Raw genomic sequence first — 19,022 nt, forward strand, 5'->3', positions numbered from 1 at the left:
CATAACAAGAAACACATTTCTGTAACTGTTACTGAGAATGTTATTGTAGTTGAAGGGTTCTGTTGTTTTTTTCTGTTGGTCTGAAAACTTTGAACATGATCATTGCCATTTCTAAAGCTTTTGAAAAAGTTAACATAAGTGCATGTGACAAATGGGAGTAATAATACATATTCCATAATGCAATCTTCAGTTTGCTCCATTTTCCTATTTTAAATTTAAAAAATGCAATGTGATATAATGCTTTCTTCATTTACATGTATATATACGGTTGAAATTTGCCCATAGAAACAATGACCAAAAAATAAGTATTTTCAAGGTCAGTCAAATATGTATTTTCAATGTCCAAAAAAAAGTATTTTTAACATCCGGAAAAGATGTATGTTCAACTTTCATCCAGAGACGAAAATGAACATAATTTCACCGTCTGGAAAATACGCATTTTCAACGTAATTTTGCTAACTGGGAATCGTTTTTGTGTAGACTATGTTCAAGTTTCCTGCCATCTTTCCAGCTGATATTTGCCCTCCTGCGTCCTACAGACAGCAAATATGTAGCCTAGCCTATCAACATCAGCTCATTCATTCCAGCCTGGTCTCATAGGCTAGACAGAACATAGTAAATATAAATCCAGGACACTTAAATTAGCATTATATGTTACGTTTGCTATGGTTACAAAGACAGATGGTTACTTAAGGCAAAAACGAAAGAATGGTGTTTGGTCGGGTGGATGGGTGGACGTATACCCAAAGGTTGCGAGTTCGAATTTCATCTTGGACAACTATAGCGTTGTAGCTAATTAGCAACTATTTACTACTTTTTACCTACTTTGCATGTTAGCTAACCCTAAACTTAACCTTAAGAAACCCTTTAACCTAACTCCTAAACTTAACCCTAACCCATAGCCTAGCTTACATTAGCCAGCTAGTTAATTTGAGCAACCTAGCCAGAATTCGTAACATATCATACATTTGACATATTTGTAACATAGTGTACGTTTTTCTAATTTCTAAATATTGTACATTTAGTAAATTCGTAACATGTATGTTTAGTAAATTCGTAACATATAATACGAATTGTAATTCGTCACATGTTGTACGAAATGAGTGACGGACATCCACAAGTTAATAATTACCATACGAAACGTAACATATAATAAATACTAAGATAATATAAGTATTGCCGAATAACGTACAAAATAATACAAAATGCTCTGAAACCAGGTTGTTCATTCGAGTTTCTACAATCACTGTGTGGGAAAGACCGACAGACAAAAAAAAGACCGACAGAGGCATTTCAAGGGTGCCCGCTCAGCTACGCAACGCTGGGATAATAATAAATTAAAACGTCAACATAATGACATTGTATCTCGACCATATCTTTGGCAGAGTGCATGGCGAATGCCCACGACGTTCGTAAGACAAAATGCTCAATAAGTAGTCAACTCAGTTAGGTCCCACAAAAGGGGCTTGCGAAGCAGCAGGGACTATCTCTAACGTTACCTAAAAACCCGTTTCTGTTTTGTAAATTGATATTGATTGATGGCTTACGAAACACTCCGGGAAAACTATGCATTTTTCCTAGAAAACCGTTCCGCCCACGTGCCCGTTGACCAAGATTCTATCAGTAGTAAACTTTTAGTGTAAACCAACAAAATGTATTCTCCATAGTGAGGGTCTTTTTACTGACATCAAGTGGGCATAAACCATTCTTCTGTTGTAGACTATGTCAACGGAGCTGAATGACTGCATAATTGCATGCCAAGTCATGCGCTACTGTATATGTCCTGGGACATTTGAACCTTACGAACTCAGTCTATCAGGCATCCACAAGTGTGAAAATCCAAGTGTGTAAACTGAATTTGCTTGTAATACAGTGGCTGGTAAGGTTGACCTGTGAACATTAATCTAGTGCCACAAACACACACTTTGTCTTGAAACTGTTGCTATAATTTAACATACATCAACTAAACTAAAATGTTATTACCTTAAAGTAAATTTGGCACACAAAAAAAAATGGTAGACTAACGCTGATAGAAAGATGTCAAATTATCCCCAAAATCTTTCTCTCATGTTCATCAGTTACCCTACTGATATCAGATTTTCTGGATATAGGAAACAAGTCTGACTAGGGTCAGAAGAAGGCTAAATACATGATCCTCATAGGCTGCCTAGCAGTTATTTCAATTTTCTTTAACTTTTACTGTGTAATACATGTTCATTTATTACAAATGTTTGTACTTTGCATTTTGTATAGTTTGAGGGAATTTAAAGACTTGACTTAGATATAGATGTGTGATCACATGCAATTACACATTAAATATGTATTAAAGTATTGATGTGGAGTCAGAAGCTGCTTGCAATTAATTGCAGTGATTATTTTATTAAGCAGCCTAAATATTTTCTATATAAAAAAAATGTAATTCCCTCTTTACATAAATCTCTACCTTCTTTACGTCACTGAACCAAATTGTATAAGAACCGATCACGTGGGGCCACGTGTAAGGTCCGTGTAGGCTACATTTTAACCGTTTCAGGGTTTTGGTAACACTTTCGTAAGCACACTGATCATTATAGCTCCTCCCTTGGTGATCTTCTGTCGAGTGGCGAGTATATATACAGACAGTAATAAGAGATGGACATGATGCTCTATTTCTTGACTCCACATCTGTCACGCATTGTTTTCCAATTCATAAGATGTCGTATGTTGCAATCACCGGGAATACACATGTGGAAGAGCCACTGCAATGCCACAATATTGCAGTGGTAAAGAATAACGAGTTTCATTTAGTTCAAGTCAATGGTACATGGAATCGCAAAACGGTAAAGAATTTTAATAAAAACTTGAAAGGTCGCGTATCAGCTGCCAAAATGTGAGTAGACACTTTTATTAAAATATAATTAAGGTCTGCAATTGATTAAAATTAATTAATACGTTATAAGGTATAAAAGGTATAACAAATCTGGTTTATGGTTTATACATCTAAATTCGTTCTTTCTTAGATCCACTAGACAGTGATATACAGTGAATATTTCTTTCACCATGTGAAGAGTTGACACGATGTTTACCCATCAGACAACACTATCATAGTCATTTGCAAACACATTTCTTCCACATTATTTAGCTACCACCACAGAAAAGTGAAATGGTGTGAAGTTACATTTACCCCCAGGCTTTGTGCTCCAAACATATACTGTACAATACTGTACAATCTGGCAACTCAAACAAATACATCATGTTCCAGTTATGAGAGCACCACGGAGCAAGGCACCTCCTGGACAGTGATCAGTCCCATCGTCTTCACCTACAAGGTGATTGAGTCCCTGGGCCTGCTGGACCCCAGCAACGACACCTTGCTCCTGGGCCACATCAGGGACCCCCTGCAACAGGAGGCCCTGAGGAGCAGCATCAGCACCAAGCCCCTGAGGCGCTTCGTGGTCATGGACCAGACCGTCTACAACCTCTATGGCTGCCAGCTCACAGACTACTTTGAGGCTCGTAATGTTCTCTACAGGATCCTGCCCTTGACCACCACAGAGGAAAACAAGTCCATGGAGCTGGTGATGAAGATCCTGGAGGAGGTCCATAAGTTCTCCCTGGACAGACGCACAGAGCCCATCATTGCTATTGGCGGAGGGGTCTGCCTGGACATCGTGGGCCTGGCGGCTTCCCTGTACAGGAGACGCACCCCCTATATCCGTGTCCCTACCACCCTCCTCTCCTATGTCGATGCCAGCGTGGGGGCAAAGACTGGGGTGAACTTTGCCAACTGTAAAAATAAGCTGGGTGGCTACATCCCCCCCAGTGGCTGCTTTCCTAGACCTGTCCTTCATTCAAACTGTTTCCCGAAGACACATCTCCAATGGGCTGGCCGAAATGTTAAAGGTAGAGTAGCAATGCCTGACAGCAACACATATGGATTGGATATATGACTGTACATGAACTTAAAAATAGAATCCTTAATTTAAACAAAAACAAAGCGGTCACCCCGCCTGTGTTTTGGTAAAAAGCTGAGGGATGTAACCACTCGTAAATTCATAGACCCGGCTATGGATGCAAGGACTGACCATCCATGATATCAAACTTATAGTTTTAACCATTTTTTGAGGCTATACAGTGTTTGTTGATATTTACATTGTTTACAAACATTGGAGCTTGCATTTTGGGCTCTGATGGGTTACGACAGTTTAACTAAGCTCATGAAGCATTTATAAGTTATATTCTTTAAAAAAATCTATGGGTATATATACTTATACAAGTCCAAAAATGTATGTAACAACTACAGATTCTAGCTTTAATATACAATAATGTACTATCTGACTTTATACTGGAGAGAACAATATACTTACATCAGTCTTAGAGAATATGGTAATGCTCATTTGGCTCTGTAGATCTGATTTATGTACTATTTCATGTAAATGTAATGTAAACGTATGCCCTACAGATGGCCTTGATGAAACACAGAGGTCTCTTTGAGCTGTTGGAGACCCACGGTCCGTTCCTGTTGGACTCCAAGTTCCAGTCTGACAGCCGTCTTCAGGGTGACAACAAAGACGCTGCCTCCGTGTCCACACGCGTGGCCATAGAAGCCATGCTAGAGGAGCTGGCCCCCAACCTGTGGGAGGACGATTTGGACAGACTGGTAGACTTTGGTCACATTATCAGCCCAGAGCTGGAAATGGTACAGTAGAATCAATTATGTTCTTCTGCAGCTTAAATAACCACAAAGCCAAATATTTACATGATCTACCGCATGTAACTGGGTTTGAACCATTATGTCACCCTGTCACGTTTGTCACCTCTTGTTCCATTTTGAGTGTAACTATGCCAAATGAGCATGGTGTCAAGTTTACTCACAAGTCCAAAAGGTGACTTGTGACTAGAGAGTGGTTTATGGATATAGTACTAAACGCTGAACACTGACCCTCTTGATTGCAGAAGGTGCTCCCATCCTTGCTGCACGGAGAGGCGGTCAACATCGATATGTCCTACATGGTGTATGTGGCCCGTGAGAGAGGCCTCATGACAGAGGAAGAAAAGCTGCGGATTATAGGCTGCATGGTGGGGCTGGAGCTGCCTGTGTGGCATCAGGACGTTACTTTGACACTGGTGCAGCACTCACTTTGTGAGAGGCTGAAGCACTCTGGTGGACTGGTCAGGATGCCTCTACCCATTGGCCTAGGGCACGCAGGTAAGGAGATAAAAATGAATTTGTCAACCAGAGTTCAGCACACTAACAAAGATAAAAAATGCATATATTTTCAAAGATGGTGTTAACGATCCCGTTCCTCTCTCCATCTGCAGAGATCTTCAATGACACGGGTGATGAAATTCTGTACAGAGCGTTTGAGAAGTGGTGTGATGAGCAGCGACTACAGTGACCTGAACTGGTCCAAAGACTTTGTATTGCTGTAGATGATTTATGTTGAATGATTGAAATGATTGAAACAGGGAGGTGTCATTTCTGCATGATATCTGGAATGCTCAACAACTTTTCATAGTTGTAGATGATATTTGATGGTGCTGTTGATTTTTCAGATTGACTTGATTTGATTGGAAATAGCATGTCCTGTCTTGTCATATTGAACAAAACCAACCTCTCACAGTTTTACTACTACATTACAAAAAGGGATTTTCATCAAAACTGTATGTTTTTTATGACTTTGTATTGCTATTGATGTTTTTAATGTCACTTTTTCTTCTCCATTAAATCATTTTGCAGAACTTAATCACTTTTGTCTTACATACATAATTACAAACACATTTTTAAAGCACAATGCACTTTAATATTGTACAAAATATGTATATTGAGGCTCAGTAAATGCATTCTAAACTACCCCTAACTTTTCTGAAATGAAAGGCACTTGTTCCAGAGCTCCACTGATACTACACTGTATAATGTTTTCAGCTTGCCTGCCACCTAAGATAACACAATGATAGACAGTACAAAAAATCACTTCATACCTCTGACCCTCGTACACGGGTCCAGCAACCACATGATTAGAGCAAGTAGAGAACTGAGTGGCACAACACAATAAATAATAACATTAATATTCAGGTTAGGTCAGATAAGGGACTCAGAAGACATGAAATAGGGAATGTGTTGGTTACATCAACTACATTATTTTATAAATGGGATAGCTCCTACAGTCAACCATATAGTGGTATTATAGAAAGTTATATTAGGAAATAATATTAGTAATTATAAAGTAATATTAGGGATAGTATTTCAGCACTCTGACATACAAGAACAATGCTGGCAGGTGCTCCTTCTGAGCTAAATATCTGTTTGAACTGTTCAAAATATTATCTTCATGTCCATTACAACTTTGTATGGGATAAGAGCACAGATGCAAATTATATGGTAATAGCCAGGGGAATCAAAATAAAATGGATTCACTTAATTTAATACTTAAGTAAAGACCTATTCATTACAAAAATTAAAAATAATCACAACATTTTTATATTTACAGTGTCGTTTTGTACAAATATCTTCACTTTAGCTATCACCATGTAGGAAACAAAAAAAAATGGCATTAAAAGGGCATTCATTGTTCCTGCAAGTTGTTCCTTATTCGCAAAAATAAAATTGTGGCTTTCAAACCATTGCTTCTGAATTTAATTTAAGGGTAACAAGTCTTAGCTCATCTTGAATGCTTAGTACAATGTTATTATCAGTTAATTAACAAAGTATTCAACTAAATATATATTTCTGTATGATATCATATACTGTAATAAACAAATGTTTTAAACTCTAATTTAACAAATAGTCATGATATGAAAAAAATATCAAATCTTGTCATGTTATTGTGCACTTCCTCTCAAATAATTCACCCATGAAAAGTTAATCTTATTTTACAGTAAATCTCAGCAGCCAGTTTAGGAGTAGAGTAGCCTAATCTGAACCGTCAGATTTGGTTCCAGACAGAAACACAATGACATTGTAAAACAAACCAAAGCAAAAGACAGAATGTCTGTAGACAAGGTAAGGAAAGCTGGAGGACATCTTAGGATGCCAGCAGAGAAGTGTCTCATGGAATAGATCATAGCAATAATGATAATAACAATAACAATAACAGTAATAACAATGTGCTAAAATGTGAGTGTGACTTGAGCTCGTGGGCAGTGCTAACAACCATGATTATTCTCCTCCATGCTTGAGCTGCTGCTACGCCTGCTGCTGCTGTTGGAGGCGTCTGGAGACACTGAGGACAGAAGGGATGATATGGGTGACAGGGTGTTGTCTATTATGTCCTTCAGTTTAGTGGAGGCCTTGTTGGAGCCATAGGCCCCTGGTTCCCCTGCATCCAATGGGCTGTCATTGAAGTGGATGGTGCCGTTGTTGAGGTCTAGTGTGGTGGTAGGGGACATGTCGGGGCCTGACTTCTGGTACAGGTCTGACGGACAGTCTCCTAGGATGGGCTCCTGCTTGATGGCTCGGGCCATCAGCTCAGAGGAGCAGAGGGAAGAGGACGGCACAACCGCAAGACCATGAGCCCGCGCCTGCATCTCCAACTCCTACACAGACACACAGAAAACACAAGAACACATAGATACTTATACTGGCTATACATTTCCAGAGGATTTAAGTAGAACTTTTTTTCTTCTCAAGGTGCCCTTGTGCTATGCTCACTGGCTTCCTCTGGTGGTGCGTACCTGTATGCGCAGCATCAGATGGCGGTTGGCATGCTCCAGCCTCCTCTGTCTAAGCTCCAGCTCCTTGGCTCTCTGCTGCTCCCTCTGCAGCTTCCTGATGTAGTCCACTGAGGCCTTCAGAATGGTGCCCTTATTCCAGCGCATGTCCCTAGGGGACCGCAGGGGACAATAGTCTACAGTCAGCGTGTAGCAACTAAGCAGCTGACCCTTAAACTGCATGAACACGTATGTCCTCTGGAGGACGCCAACATTTTTGGTCGATAAACTGGGCTACTTACGGATCATTTGACTTAGGAATCAAGGTTCCAAGCTCTTTGATTCGATCGTTGATGTTGAACCTCCTTCTTCGTTCAACTACAGGGTGAAGAAAAGCAGAAAATAAGGAGTGAGTTATAATATAATTTGAGGACACATGAAAATCAACACTTGAGAAAATACCAATGTATCCCAAATAACTGATTACTCCTCTTTGCCGAAAAAACTCACTTAAGTTGTGATTGTCCTTTTTTTGTCTCTCCTTGGCCATCGCTCGGACCTCAGCTTCTGGACGGAAGGGAAACACTTTTGAGTGACAAGTGAAGGTGTCTTATTTCATACATACTCAAGATGGTTACAACCCTTTTCTAGCTAAACACCATTAATGTAACCCATTGGGTATCTTAACTACATTTCTACTGATACATAGATCTAATTTGTCAATATACACAAACTACTTTACAGAGGCAATTGTAAATAACTGCCTTTAATGCTGCATTTAATATCACAAAAATATCCAATCTGAATCCCCACTGACATTTTAGTTCAGGTACGTTAGTGAGCCACCATGAAAATAGTTTAATAATGTATTTCAAAAAAGGAAATAAACAATGGTTTGAAAATGTGAAAATCTAGTGACAACGTACCAACAGGGAAGCCCTCAGGCCTTTGGTAGTTGTCAAACTGGCCACAGGATGCAGTCTTGTCAAGTATGCTCATCATGCCAGGAGCTTGAGTATTGGTAGATTATTTGTAGTTTTTTATTTATTTATAGCTAACAGTATGTTATGCATTTTACAAATTGCACACAATATTGACGCATTTATGCTTCTTTAACTGTTAGTATTAGTATATTATTAGTATACTATTGGTATATCACTACGATGGTTTCATAAACAAAGTTAAAAAAAGATATATTTGTGATTTGACATCGTTGACAATATTTAATATGGAGATGCTTTGCTGATGGTGTCGTGTAAATAATTGGTTATACTCGGCAGACCAAAAACGTACCTGAGAATTCCCTTTTTATGTTGGATAAACTACCAGGGCAGGAGTTACTGCTGGTAAGTCCGTGGTTTCCATACATGTCCAGAAGGTTACCAGATACAGGGAGCTGAGGAAAGGAACAGAACATTCAATGATTGCAATGCCAGAAAGATATTGATATTCTAAAGCATGCAAAGCTGTAGTTCCTTTTCAGTAAATGTGTTGTACTGATTAGATTAGAGTGATTGCTATTGCACTTAACATTTGAAAAAGTTGTTTGTATTGGGAAGGATGTAAATTTACTGTATTTGTAATCTGGAGTCCGGGGTCCATAAAGCCAAGAATATCATCATTATAACTTGTTTCCAAGCTAATAATGTCATCAATGACATCGTCCATCTGTAATAATAAAACAAAAACATTATAAACCAACCTAAAGTACCAGATTTGTATTGAAATAATGAAAGATGTACCAGAAATCTATATGTATTTTGTACCCAGTTCGCCATATTCCTGAAATAGTTATAAATCCATTGTGAGATCAAAATGAAAAACCAGTGGGAATGGTATATGCATGGATCTCTGTGTCCTCTCTTTTATGCCTACCTCCTTCTCGCAGTTTGAGGTGAGGGTCAGCAGGGCCATGGGGCTGTTGGGGGCACTGCTGCCTGGGCCGGGGAGCATCCCGTGCTCCGGGGGCTGGCTGTGGCACTGCAGGCTGCTGGCCTGGCTGCCAGGCTTACCCCCGAGGGTGGTGGACAGGTACTGCCTCACCTGCTGCCTTTGGGCCTGCTGAATGTGGTACTTGGTGGGGTTCTCCAGATGGGTCTGCACCTTGGTGGGGGGAAATGAGAGACGTTGGAAGACGGCGGAAAATTCTTCCAAAGTTAGTTTTGTTCAGTGTCGGTAATGAGGTTCCTGGGGGTAGACCATCTTATCCTATGGAAACGTATAGTTATCCAGTGAAATGTGGCTTTGCTCTTTGTAAAATGTCTCACAATAAAGGTCTGTGAGATTCTGTGGATTGATCTTCAGACTTGAATGCATGTCTGAAGATCAACACATGGATTGTACAATCATAAACCATAAACCAAACCTTTTCAATCACAACCTCTAGTTAAATGCCCCTTACTCTCTTTTACTCAGTGACAGTGAATTATACAGTGCACTGTCATGAATACAATGCATTTATTTATGTTTGTACAAATATAATACCTACATAAATATGACAATATACTAATACAAGTGACACTAACACTGATAGTAATACTGCATACTGATAGAAAACCAAACCCCCAAAAAACAGTTGGTAATGGTAAAACTCACCTGGTAATGGCTGTATTCAAGCATCTCCAACATATTGTAATTTGTATGATAGTATGTATCAGATATCCCTTTTGTCTGGACAGTCAACTGTGTGGATACAAGGCTACCATGTGCAAACAAGAGGACAGGCTTGGTCAGTTTAACTTATTCAAGGCAAACCCCTCATTAGTTATACAAGTTTGGAGACGGGGAGGATACCAGGGTTCATCCTCTCTATGTTGTGTTGTTCTAGCTAAACTATGAATTTATGTCTTCACAGCGTTCATTTGACGTCAACATCTCCGTCTCACAAAGGACTCTTTCTGCTAGTGGGTTACTAGTTTCCAAATTGAAACTCGCTCACGGCTAACTAACGTTTCATCTTTAGTTCCGCTCATCTAGTATAAAACATTATTTTTTTCTGAGAACCCGGAATACAATTGACACCACTGTTCCATTACAAACATTGCATAACAAAAAGATAAATCCAAAAATGTAGCAGGATTTTTAGAACAGACCATACCACTACCAACTTTCGGATTGGTGTTACGTGTTAAACCTAGTCTCAGTGGTTCCCAAATGGTGTGCCAGGATCCACTAGTCTACTAAGTCATAGCCAGTTCCTAGTTAGTCTGCAGCTTAAGAGGTGACTAGGGTTAAAATGACTAGGGGATCACAAATTCAGTTTAAAATGGATCACAGGCATGGCACAAAAGTAGAATCACTGCTGGTTTGACACCTTTGGAATATGACATTATCAGAAACAAATATTACTGTTTAATTAGGAAGATGAATATATGTCAATACAGTTTAATAGTTGATCTAGACCATTAGACCTGTATGCCAATAAAGTTCAACCCTGCTATGAAAAGTTTGTTACAGTTTATCTGGCTTTCAGAAGACACGTGCCCATTCATGTTTCCAAAACCATGTAAAATATGAAAAAATAAAAGACACTGTAAGTAGTTGTATCTAACACAAGGGCTAACTGTACTGTATATAAATCAATTGAGATCCCTATCAACCGAGAATATTATCTCATCCTCACACCCTTGTATAGGAAGATCATTTGTTTTGACATATTTTGGTCTGTCTCTATGAGCAGAGTGCCAACTGGGATTTCCACAAAGCAAAAAAAACAAAAAAGTTATTAGATCATTTATAGAGCTATTCATTTATACATTTTTAGTATTAAGTGTGTTACCAAAATTGTTACAAAAATCTTTACATTCTCAAATCGTACCAAAAATCCTCCCTAAAATCCACTACCAGAAATGTTAAGCTCACAACTGACCATTCTATTCTAACAAAGCTGGCCCATTATTCTGGGGCAGTCATTTAGTTAAAACTGCAGGGGTCATACCTGGAGCCAACACCTGTGATGCAGAGCAATCTGGTCTCTGAGCAAAACACATTTTATTTTACTAAAATCCATGCCATTCCATAGAGTACCACAGTATGTGTCATAATACCCATAAAACCTAGGAGTCAAACAAGGAAATGGTTCCAATCGTTTTTCCACCATACATTTTTCTCATAGGGGATTTTAGAAACACTTACAATAACGGCTGTGTTTCGAGTAGGCTTACTCTGGCGTGACATTTTGATAACCGTGTAAATCTCTCTAGGACAAGGTGACTTTTATCAATATATTTGCCTGTATCCACAAGGCAAACATAACTTATTTTAAGTGTTTCTAAAATTCCCTATGGGAAAAATGAATGGTGGAAAAACAATTGGTACCATTTCCTGTTTGACCGCTAGGTTTTATGGGTATAATGACACCTCCACTATGGGGCTCTACTTAGTATGAAATGTTACTTTATCTTAGGTTACATTACATTAGCTTACTAATGTAATAGTGGTCGTACAATATAATACGAATTGCAGGATGTATAGTATCCTACGTCTTGATTGTTTAATATGATATATTATGTTTTACTGCTTTAGTGTGATATATTACGCTCTACTGCTTTAGTGTGATATGCTAGGGGGTAAGGTTAGGGTTAAGGTTAGGTTTAGGAGTAAGGTTAAAGGATTAAGGTTAGGTTAGGGGGAGGGTTAGTTAACATAATAAGTAGTTGCAAAGTAGCTAAAAAGTAGAAAGTAGTTGCAAAGTTGCTAAAATGCTGATATTGTCCATGATGAGATTCAAAAACGCAACCTTTGTGTTGCTAGACAATAGCGTTATATACCAACCCATCCACCCTGACCAACCACCCTCCTTTTGTTTTTGCCTTACGTAACCTATGTTCATACCAAACGCAATATATCATACTAATTTGAGTGTCCCGGATTTACGTAGGCCAATGTAATGTTATCTAACGTAAAGTAACATATCATACTAAATGGAGTTGCATGAATTTTTGTAAAATATAATACGTTTTGCAGAGAACTGTGCAGAGCGCTGTAGCTAAGCCTATCCTAGTCTAATGTTGCAGACAACTCCTCCCTCTCGCACTTAATATTTGTAATTAGACTCTCTTCTCTATCTACCTGTCAAAAACTCCCTGCACCCTTAAGCGCATACAGGGGGCTGCAAGACATTGCTTTCACATAATATGGTATTACATTTACATTTAAGTCATTTAGCAGACGCTCTTATCCAGAGCGACTTACAAAGTTCATACATATTCATCCTGGTCCCCCCGTGGGGAATGAACCCACAACCCTGGCGTTGCAAGCGCCATGCTCTACCAACTGAGCCACACGGGACCACAAGTATTACTTGCCCTTTGAGCCATAAACACCATATGCTACACTAGTTGAGATGTAGTTCTTAGAAATAACCTTTAAAAAAGAGACCTGAACCTTGAAAATAAAAATGGAGATCCATAACATTAACATTGAATGTCCTTTTCTAATCTAGGAACTTCTGTTTAGCAACCTGTTCAACGCTGTACACCATTACATCAAAAGGACCAACATTGTTCTGAATGGGTCTAAGTGTAAACTGAGAATGTACATTTATACTCTTGGGAGAAGATAATTACATTATTTGCCAATCACCAATAAATGTGTATTTCTCTGACAGAAAAATCCAAAGAGATGAGGATACAAGACACTAAACTTCTTGTCGGGACATGCATATTTCTGAATTACATACTACCAATTACATACTTATGTAACTGACTAGAGGAGCATTCAAAAGGATGATGCTAAAAGTGCCAGTTCTCAGAACAATTCCACAGATGTGGTCTATGAATGAGGTGACGAAGTTGGCGAACGAATTGCTTAGCCATGAGTCCAAATTGATGAGGATCCTCACATGAGATAAAGCGATATCAATAGCCCTCTCACAAACATGATGGATTAACATACCCTCTTAAACCCTAAACATAGAGAGCCCATCTAACAGATCTAGGGAGAGCGATGTTACCCGTAATGTTATCCGTAATGTTCCCCTAATGTTTGAGTGTCCAGTTTTCCGTTAGTTAGGGTAACATAAAACATTCTGAGAACCTTTTTAGCATGTTTTAGTGTTAAAGGTAGGAGAACATTCCCTTAATGCCAAACAGAACTTATCTAGAACGTGGTTACAACAGTAATGCTCTAGGCAACTTTTATGGGACATTCATGTGTCCAGTATTCTGAGGGTTAGGAGAATATTCCCTAGCCACTCTCCCAATAATGTATATCTCTAGGACGTGTTTATTGGGCTAGTGATAGTTATGCCCTGTCCAGAAGAAACCCTAATATGCCTGTTTTAATGACATTAAACAAAATTAAACAACTACACAGAAAGCCCATAAATAGCAGAAATAAGTACTGTGAACTAAGAGGCTATAAGTTCAAATCCCAGAATAGGTTGAATAATAATTACTAATTGAACATGCATCATGTATGTCAAACATGTAAGTTGAAAACACTGTATCTTATAAGCACTGTGCGTATGAGTATCCCTAACCTGGAAAACAGACAAAGAGCTGTGAATCGATCAGTGGTTCGCCAATCAGGGCCTTGATTGGCTCGGCAACAGTAATAAGACGTGATGTGTATTGATTTATTTTTGGACACAAATGTTCTTGCAATGTTCACGTGTCTAGAACATGAATATCTTATGTTCTGTGTATGTTTGGTGGGACATTGATAGAATATTTTCCTAACCCTTGTACCCTTGTACACATGAATGTTCTTGCAACTTTCCCATGAAACATGTCTAGATCATTAATGACTTAAGTTCTGAGAACATGGTAACCACGTTTTGGGTAAGTTCTATTTGACATTAAGGTAATGATCTCTTCGAAACATTTCAGGCACACCACATTAGTGACCAAATGAGACTCTTAATGGAACGTTCTCTAAAGTTCTCACAGTATGACATCTTTGTTGGGATTACTGGAAACCATGACTTGGAGTGGAGGAGAGGCCTTCCAGATAGCGATAGAGAGGTGAAGTACACACAGGGGAAGTGCCCTACGGCCAGGCAGAAATATGAAGCGATTTCAGTGCCTACAGAAATTGTTTTTGAAAAAAAAATATTCAACTTCTTAGATGCATTCAGATTCAGTTTTCAGATTCAGTTCTCTAAAGGTAGTTTCCAAACCAGAGACAACATCCTGGTACTTTGCCAGCCAGGAAAGGTAGAGGAGAACAGATAGAATCAAACACTCACTGTGGTCATCAGAAGCTTCTGGCGGTTTCTGAAGCCAATGTGGCATGTTTAATTTATTTTCCTGCTATGAATTTGGCTCTAGCATTTGAACCGTTTTGGCTATGAAGCTAAGACTCTCTGGAACATGGACGTGCCTTCTATTTCTGTCTATGGTGATCACAGGTGGTTAGAAGGGAGTGTCACAACAACAAAAATGGCCCACATAAGAATATAGTTGAAAAGCCCTGTCATGGCCCTTCTAAGGATAGCCGTTCCACTCCTTATTAAATCTTGCTCTTGACACTAACTGGGTTCGAACCAGGTCTCCTGCATGTCAAGAACTGTGTTAGTAGAGCTGGGATGATAGACCAAAAATGATCAACACCACCATACCGATCACTTAATATGAATATATGTCGCCTTAGAAAGGTTCATGAAATCAATAATAAGGTTCATGAAATCAATAACTTGCTAACATCAGACAACATTCATAAATTAGCCATTTCTGAAACTCATTTAGATAATTCATTTGATAATACAGCAGCAGCAATACAATAATATCCCATATCCCAGAGACAGGATTGCTTATGGGGGAGGTGTTGCCATATCCCTGTCATATATTCAGAGCCATATCCCATATCCCAGTCCAATCCCTGTACCTTTTTCAGAATATCAGTCTGTCCCTGATGTTTTTCCTGGAGAGAAGTGGCTTCTTTGCTGCCCTTCTTGACAGCCTTCTTAACAACAATTGAACCGCTCTCCTTGAAGTTCTTGATGATCCGATAAATGGTTGATTTAGGTGCAATCTTACTGGCAGCAATATCCTTGCCTGTGAAACCCTTTTTGTGCAAAGCAATGATGACGGCACATGTTACCTTGCAGGTAACCATGGTTGATAGAGGATGAACAATGATTCCAAGCACCACCCTCTTTTTGAAGCTTCCAGTCTGTTATTCGAACTCAATCATCATGACAGAGTGATCTCCAGCCTTGTCCTCGTCAACACTCACACCTGTGTTAACGAGAGAATCACTGACATGATGTCAATTGGTCCTTTTGTGGCAGGGCTTAAATGCAGTGGAAATGTTTTTTGGGATTCAGTTAATTTGCATGGCAAAGAGGGACTTTTAATTGCAATTAATCTGATCACTCTTCATAACATTCTGGAGTATATGCAAATTGACATCATACAAACTGAGGCAGACTTTGTGAAAATTTTAATTTGTTTCATTCTCAAAACTTTTGGCCATGACTGTAGAGTATATACAGCATTCTAGTCAAGTCCATCCGATTCAACTATTGCTGTACATATACTATTCTATGTACAGTTGAAGTCTGAAGTTTACATACACCTTAGCCAAATACATTTAAGCTCAGTTGTTCATATTTCCTGACATTTAATCCTAGTAAAGATTCCCTGTCTTAGGTCGGTTAGGATCACCACTTTATTTTAAGAATGTGAAATGTCAGAATAATAGTTCAGAGAATGATTTATTTCAGATTTTTCTTCTTTCATCACATTCCCAGTGGGTCAGAAGTTTACATACACACAATTAGTATTTGGTAGCATTGCCTTTAAATTGTATAACTTGGGTCAAACGTTTTGGGAAGCCTTCCGCAAGCTTCCCACAATAAATTGGGTGAATTTTGGCCCATTCCTCCTGACAGAGCTTGTGTAACTGAGTCAGGTTTGTAGGCCTCCTTGCTCGCACACGCTTTTTCAGTTCTGCCCACAAATTAACTATAGGATTGAGGTCAGAGCTTTGTGATGGCCACTCCAATACCTTGACTTTATTGTCCTTAAGCCATTTTGCCACAACTTTGGAAGTATGCTTGGGGTCATTGTCCATTTGGAAGACCCATTTGCCACCAAGCTTTAACTTCCTGACTGATGTCTTGGGATGTTGCTTCAATATATCCACATAATTTTCCTTTCCTCATGATGCCATCTATTTTGTGAAGTGCACCAGTCCCTCCTGCAGCAAAGCACTCCCACAACATGATGCTGCCACCCCTGTGCTTCACGGTTGGGATGGTGTTCTTCGGCTTGCAAGCCTCCCCTTTTTCCTCCAAACATAACGATGGTCATTATGGCCAAACAGTTGTATTTTTGTTTCATCAGACCAGAGGACATTTCTCCAAAAAGTACAATCTTTGTGGGCACCTGCTCGTGGAACATCTCATTCCAAAATCATGGGCATTAATACGGAGTTGGTCCCCCGTTTGCTGCCTCCACTGTTCTGTGAAGGCTTTCCACAAGATGTTGGAACATTGCTGCGGGGACTTGCTTCCATTCAGCCACAAGGGCGTTAGTGAGGTCAGGCACTGATGTTGGGCGATTAAGCCTGGCTCACAGTCGGCGTTCCAATTCATCCCAAAGGTGTTTGACGGGGTTGAGGTCAGGGCTCTGTGCAGGCCAGTCAAGTTCTTCCACACCTATCTCGACAAACCATTTCTGTTTGTGCATGGGGGCATTGTCATAAAGTTGGAAGCATAAAATTGTCTGGAATGTCATTGCATGCTGCAGAGTTAAGATTTCCCTTCACTGGAACTAAGGGGCTTAGCCCGGACCATGAAAAACTGCCCCAGACCATTATTCCTCCTCCACCAAACTTTACAGTTGGCACTATGCATTCGGACAGGTAGCGTTCTCCTGGCATCCGCCAAACCCAGATTTGTACATCGGACTTCCAGATGGTGAAGCGTAATTCATCACTCCAGAGAACGTGTTTCCACTGCTCCACCGCTTCAGCACTCGGCGGTCCTGTTCTGTGAGCTTGTGTGGCCTACCACTTCACGGCGGAGCCGTTGTTTTTGTTTCCACTTTACAATAACAGCACTTACAGTTGACTGGGGCAGCTCTAGTAGGACAGAAATTTGATAAACTGACTTGTTGGAAAGGTTGGGCATCCTGTGATGGTGCCATGTTGAAAGTCACTGAGCTCTTTAGTATGGGCCATTCTACTGCCAATGTTTGTCTATGGAGATTGCATGGCTTTGTACTTGATTTTATACACCTGTCAGCAATGGGTTTGGCTGAAATAGCCGAATCCACTAATTTGAAGGGGTGTCACATACTTTTGTCCATGTAGTGTATCTATCTAATAGAACTCAGAGAGTTTTCTTTAATGGAAGCTTATCTAATGTCAAACATGTAAAGTGTGGTGTACCACAGGGCAGCTCTGTAGGCCCTCTACTCTTTTCTGTTTTTACCAATGACCTGCCACTGGCATTAAACAAAGCATGTGTGTCCATGTATGCAGATGATTCAACCATAAACACATGAGCAACCACAGCTAATGAAGTCACTGAAACCCTTAACAAAGAGTTGCAGTCTGTTTTGGAATGTAATAAACTGGTGCTGAACATCTCTAAAACTAAGAGCATTGTGTTTGGTAGAAATCAATCCCTAAGTTCTAGACCTCAGCTGAATCTGGTAATGAATGGTGTGGCTGTTGAACAAGTTGAGTAGACTAAATTACTTGTGTTACTTTAGATTGTAAACTGCCATGGTCAAAACATATAAATTCAATAGTTGCAAAGATAGGGAGAGATATGCCCGTATTAAAGAGATGCTATGCTTTTTTGATACCACACTCCACAAAGCAAGTCCAGCACACTCTAGTTTTATCTTATCTTTATTATTGTCCAGTCATATGGTCAAGTTCTGCAAAAAAATACCTAGTTATGCTGCAGCTGGCCCAGAACAGAGCCGCACGTCTTGCTCTTCATTGTAATCAGAGGGCTAATATTAATACTATGCATGCCAGTCTCTCTTGGCTAAGAGTTGAGGAAATACTGACTGCGTCACTTCTTGTTTTTATAAGAAATATTAATGTGTTGGAAATTCCAAATTGTTTGTATAGTCAACTTGCACACAGCACTGACACACACACTTACCCCACCAGATATGCCACTAGTGGTCTTTTCACAGTCCCCAGGTCCAGAACAAATTCAAGGAAACATACAGTATTATACAGAGCCATGAGTGCATGGAACTCCCTTCCATCTTATATAGTGCAAGTGAACAGCAAACCTGGTTTCAAAAAACAAATAAAGCAACACCTCACAGCACAACTCCTCTCCCCCATGTGACCTACTTGTTGTGTGTATGTACTGACATTTCTGTGCAACTGATAGATGCCTAAAATGACATACCCAAATCTCAATGCCTGTAGCTCAGGACCTGAAGCAAGGATATACATATTCTTGATACCATTTGAAA

General features: G+C 39.6%; 1 protein-coding gene and 1 pseudogene across 6 annotated transcripts; one reads left to right on the forward strand and one right to left on the reverse strand.

The window, feature by feature from the left end:
• Positions 1–2,595: 2,595 nt before the first annotated feature.
• On the forward strand, positions 2,596–5,721 carry LOC120065680 (annotated as a pseudogene).
• Positions 5,722–7,125: 1,404 nt separating this feature from the next.
• LOC120065681 (microphthalmia-associated transcription factor-like) lies at positions 7,126–10,257 on the reverse strand. 6 transcript variants are annotated; one of them, XM_039016748.1, is made up of 9 exons: positions 10,225–10,257; positions 9,505–9,732; positions 9,202–9,297; positions 8,923–9,025; positions 8,556–8,639; positions 8,140–8,196; positions 7,932–8,007; positions 7,654–7,801; positions 7,126–7,515 (listed from the first exon to the last, which is right to left on the reverse strand). In XM_039016748.1, exons 1-9 carry the CDS (start codon positions 10,255–10,257, stop codon positions 7,126–7,128), a joined length of 1,215 nt encoding a protein of 404 aa, XP_038872676.1. The 6 variants fall into 6 exon arrangements, with proteins under 6 accessions (XP_038872676.1, XP_038872680.1, XP_038872679.1 ...); XM_039016752.1 differs by lacking the exon at positions 8,556–8,639 and having other exon boundaries at positions 9,202–9,312; positions 9,598–9,732; XM_039016751.1 differs by lacking the exon at positions 8,556–8,639.
• Between the last annotated feature and the right edge of the window lie 8,765 nt (positions 10,258–19,022).

Source organism: Salvelinus namaycush, chromosome 20 (genome assembly GCF_016432855.1).
Source record: "Salvelinus namaycush isolate Seneca chromosome 20, SaNama_1.0, whole genome shotgun sequence".
Classification (NCBI taxonomy): Eukaryota; Metazoa; Chordata; class Actinopteri; order Salmoniformes; family Salmonidae; genus Salvelinus; species Salvelinus namaycush.

Excerpts from the sequence above, each read along its gene's own strand:
- LOC120065681 (XM_039016747.1), bottom strand. The coding sequence starts at position 10,257 with ATGTTGGAGATGCTTGAATACAGCCATTACCAG. Across the intron at positions 7,802-7,931 it reads ATTCCTAAGTCAAATGATCC|GGACATGCGCTGGAATAAGG; the intron begins GTAAGTAGCCCA and ends GCGGTCCCCTAG. Across the intron at positions 7,516-7,653 it reads ATCTGATGCTGCGCATACAG|GAGTTGGAGATGCAGGCGCG; the intron begins GTACGCACCACC and ends GTGTCTGTGTAG.